Source organism: Alligator sinensis, unplaced genomic scaffold (assembly GCF_000455745.1).
Source record: "Alligator sinensis unplaced genomic scaffold, ASM45574v1 scaffold707_1, whole genome shotgun sequence".
NCBI classification, from domain to species: domain Eukaryota; kingdom Metazoa; phylum Chordata; order Crocodylia; family Alligatoridae; genus Alligator; species Alligator sinensis.
In genome coordinates, this window is record NW_005842065.1 from 558,005 (window position 1) to 560,540 (window position 2,536).

Consider the following 2,536-nt stretch of genomic DNA (forward strand, 5'->3'; position numbering starts at 1 on the left):
GAGGGGCAATCGGGGGTGGAGGGGGCGGGTATCAGGGGCCAGAGGGGTAGAGGTGAGATGGGGGCAGGGAGGGGGCTCCCAGGGTCAGGGGATGGGCAATTGGAAATGGATGGGGAGGTATTGGGGAGGAGGGGCCCCCATTGCCCCACCCCCTCTACTCTCTCTCCCCCCACAGAAAGTGCAGGCGAAGGCCCTAGAAGACGTCGTCATCCTCAACATCGACACCAACACTCTGGAGTCGCCCTTCCGGGACCTGGAGAAGCTGCCAGGGGACGTGGTAAGGCCCTATTGCACACATACCCACACCTGGGGCTGGGCTCTGCCTCCCTGCCCCAAGGCAGTAGCCCCCAGGGGACATAGAATGTGCAGCACAGAATCCCCTTAACTCTGCCCTTGCCTCTGCCCCAGAACAGGATGGGCTGCAGGGGACCTCTCTGCCCCAGGGGATGTTGGGATACAGAAACACTGCCTACCCAGAGCATGCTAGGATGTGTGGGGGTCACTCTTCCCCAGGGCATGCTGGGGGGTGGTCCCCTGCCCCAGGGCATGCTGGGATATGCCCCCCCCCCCGACCTAAGGCATGATGGGATAGGGGGACCCCCAAGCTTTGGGGCATGCTGGGATACACCTCCCATCCCAGGGTATGCTGGGGTAAAGGCGCTCCCTGTCCCAGGGCATGCTGGAATATAGTTCCCCCCAGCCCAGGGCATGCTGAGATATGAGGGGTCCTTGCCCCAGAACTTGCTGAGATATGGGTGCTCCCTCTTCCAGGGGATGATGGGATATGGAGGTACCTGTGCTGGGATACAGGGACTCTCCCACCCCACAGCATGCTGGGATATGAGCCTCTCCCTAGCCCAAAGTATGCTGGGATACAAGAGGTCCCTGACTACCTTCCCGGCAGGTGTCTCTGCTGAAGCTGCAGCTGCGCCGTTGGTCTTCCAGTCCCGGGGCCGGTGTTGCCCATGCCTTCCTGCAGGCCCAGGCCCTGCTGTTCGGCTCCTATCGCCAGGCCTTGCTCTACACCCCGGTGAGAGGGGTACAGCAGGGACATCTCTTCCTCATGGCTGGGGTGTAAGGTGGCACAGTGGGCACAGCCCCAGCCCCACACCAGGCACTGTATGTGCCAAAGAGTTGGCCCCAATGCCCCCACCCCTCCCTGTCCTTCTCTCTGGGCCAGCCCCGGAACTGGGGGGACATGGAACCCAGAGGGCCAGTGCGGGGGGGAGGTGCAGTGCTCTAACCACTAGGCTATGCTGCAGGGATGAGTTGGGGCAGCCCCAGGGTTGGTGTAGGAAGGGAACCTGGAAGTTGCATGGAACCCAGGCATCTGGGGTGGTGTGTGTGCTCTAACCACTAAGCTGTACTGCAGGGATAGGGTGAAATCGTGGCAGAGGTGCCTCTATGACCTCCGCCCCCCATGGCCTCTTCTCTGTGGGGCAGTCTCAGGCCTGGCAGGGGGGCAGGGAAGTCATGTGGAACCCAGGTGTCTGAGCTGGAAGGGCAGTGCTCTAACCACTAAGCAGTGGGGTGGAACCATGGGGGGGGTGTCTCATGGGTGCACCCTCTAAAGCCTTCCCCCCGCCCCCAGGGCCAGCCCATCTCCTTCTCACAGGAGGCCTTTCTGAGCCACAAGGCAGGACCCATGCGGGAGTTCCTGCACAGCGCCGTGCACCTGCAGCTCTTCAAGCAGGTACCCCGGGGTGGGGGGTGAAACCCAGGAGCCCGGGCCTGGCACCAATGTTCCCACACCCGTGGCCTCGTGTGTGCCTGCTCCAGTGGTTCCCCCTGTCTCTCCGTGGCTACCCCTTCCTAATGGTACCCCCCCCATGGCTGCCACTGTACTCCCCACCAGTGGACCCCCCAGCTGTGACTGCCTGTGTGCTCCCTTCTAATGGTTACTTCCTCTCTGTGTCCTTATGTGTGCCACCTGCTACTGGTTCCATCTCTCTCTGTGGCTGCCCGTGTGTCCCCTTTTAATGGTACCCCACCCCCACACGGCCTCATGTGTGCTTTTCCCCTCTCTATGGCTGCCAATGCACTCCTTGATGGTGGTTCTTCTTCCCACCTGTGGCTGGCTGCCTGTGTGCTCACTTCTAATGAGTCCCCGCTCTGTAGCTGTCCATGTGTCTCTTTCTAAAGGTTCCCCCTCTGTGGCAGCCTGTGTGCCCCTCCCTAATAGTCACCCCCCCACACACACACACCCCAGCCTCAGGCATGTCCTCTGCTAATGCTTCCCTGCGTCAGTGTAGCATTGTGTCTTCTCATGGTTTCCCCCTCTCCATGGCTGCCAATGGGCTCTTTGATGTTGGTTCCCCCATCTCATTGCACACTTCTAATGGTTTCCCCCTGTGTGTGGCCTTTTGGTTGCCCCTCTCAGGGTTCCTACTGCTAATGGTTCCTCCCCCATGCTGTGGCTCCCCATGTGTGCCTTTTAATGGTTTTCCCCTTGTCTTTGTGGCTTTACACGTGCCCCTCTAAGTGTTCCCCCTCTGTGTGGCTTTACGTGTACCCCTCTCTTAAGCGTTCCCCCCCC

General features: G+C 60.7%; 1 protein-coding gene across 1 annotated transcript in view; it reads left to right on the forward strand.

Annotated features, from left to right (window-relative positions):
• LOC102384342 (DENN domain-containing protein 1C) overlaps positions 1 to 2,536 on the forward strand; it is a 13,884-nt gene that overhangs the window by 6,573 nt on the left and 4,775 nt on the right. The window contains exons 11-13 of the mRNA XM_014519818.1: positions 142 to 277; positions 905 to 1,030; positions 1,592 to 1,693. Of these exons, the coding sequence (XP_014375304.1) occupies positions 142 to 277; positions 905 to 1,030; positions 1,592 to 1,693 (364 nt within the window). The remainder of the gene's footprint in view (positions 1 to 141; positions 278 to 904; positions 1,031 to 1,591; positions 1,694 to 2,536) is intronic.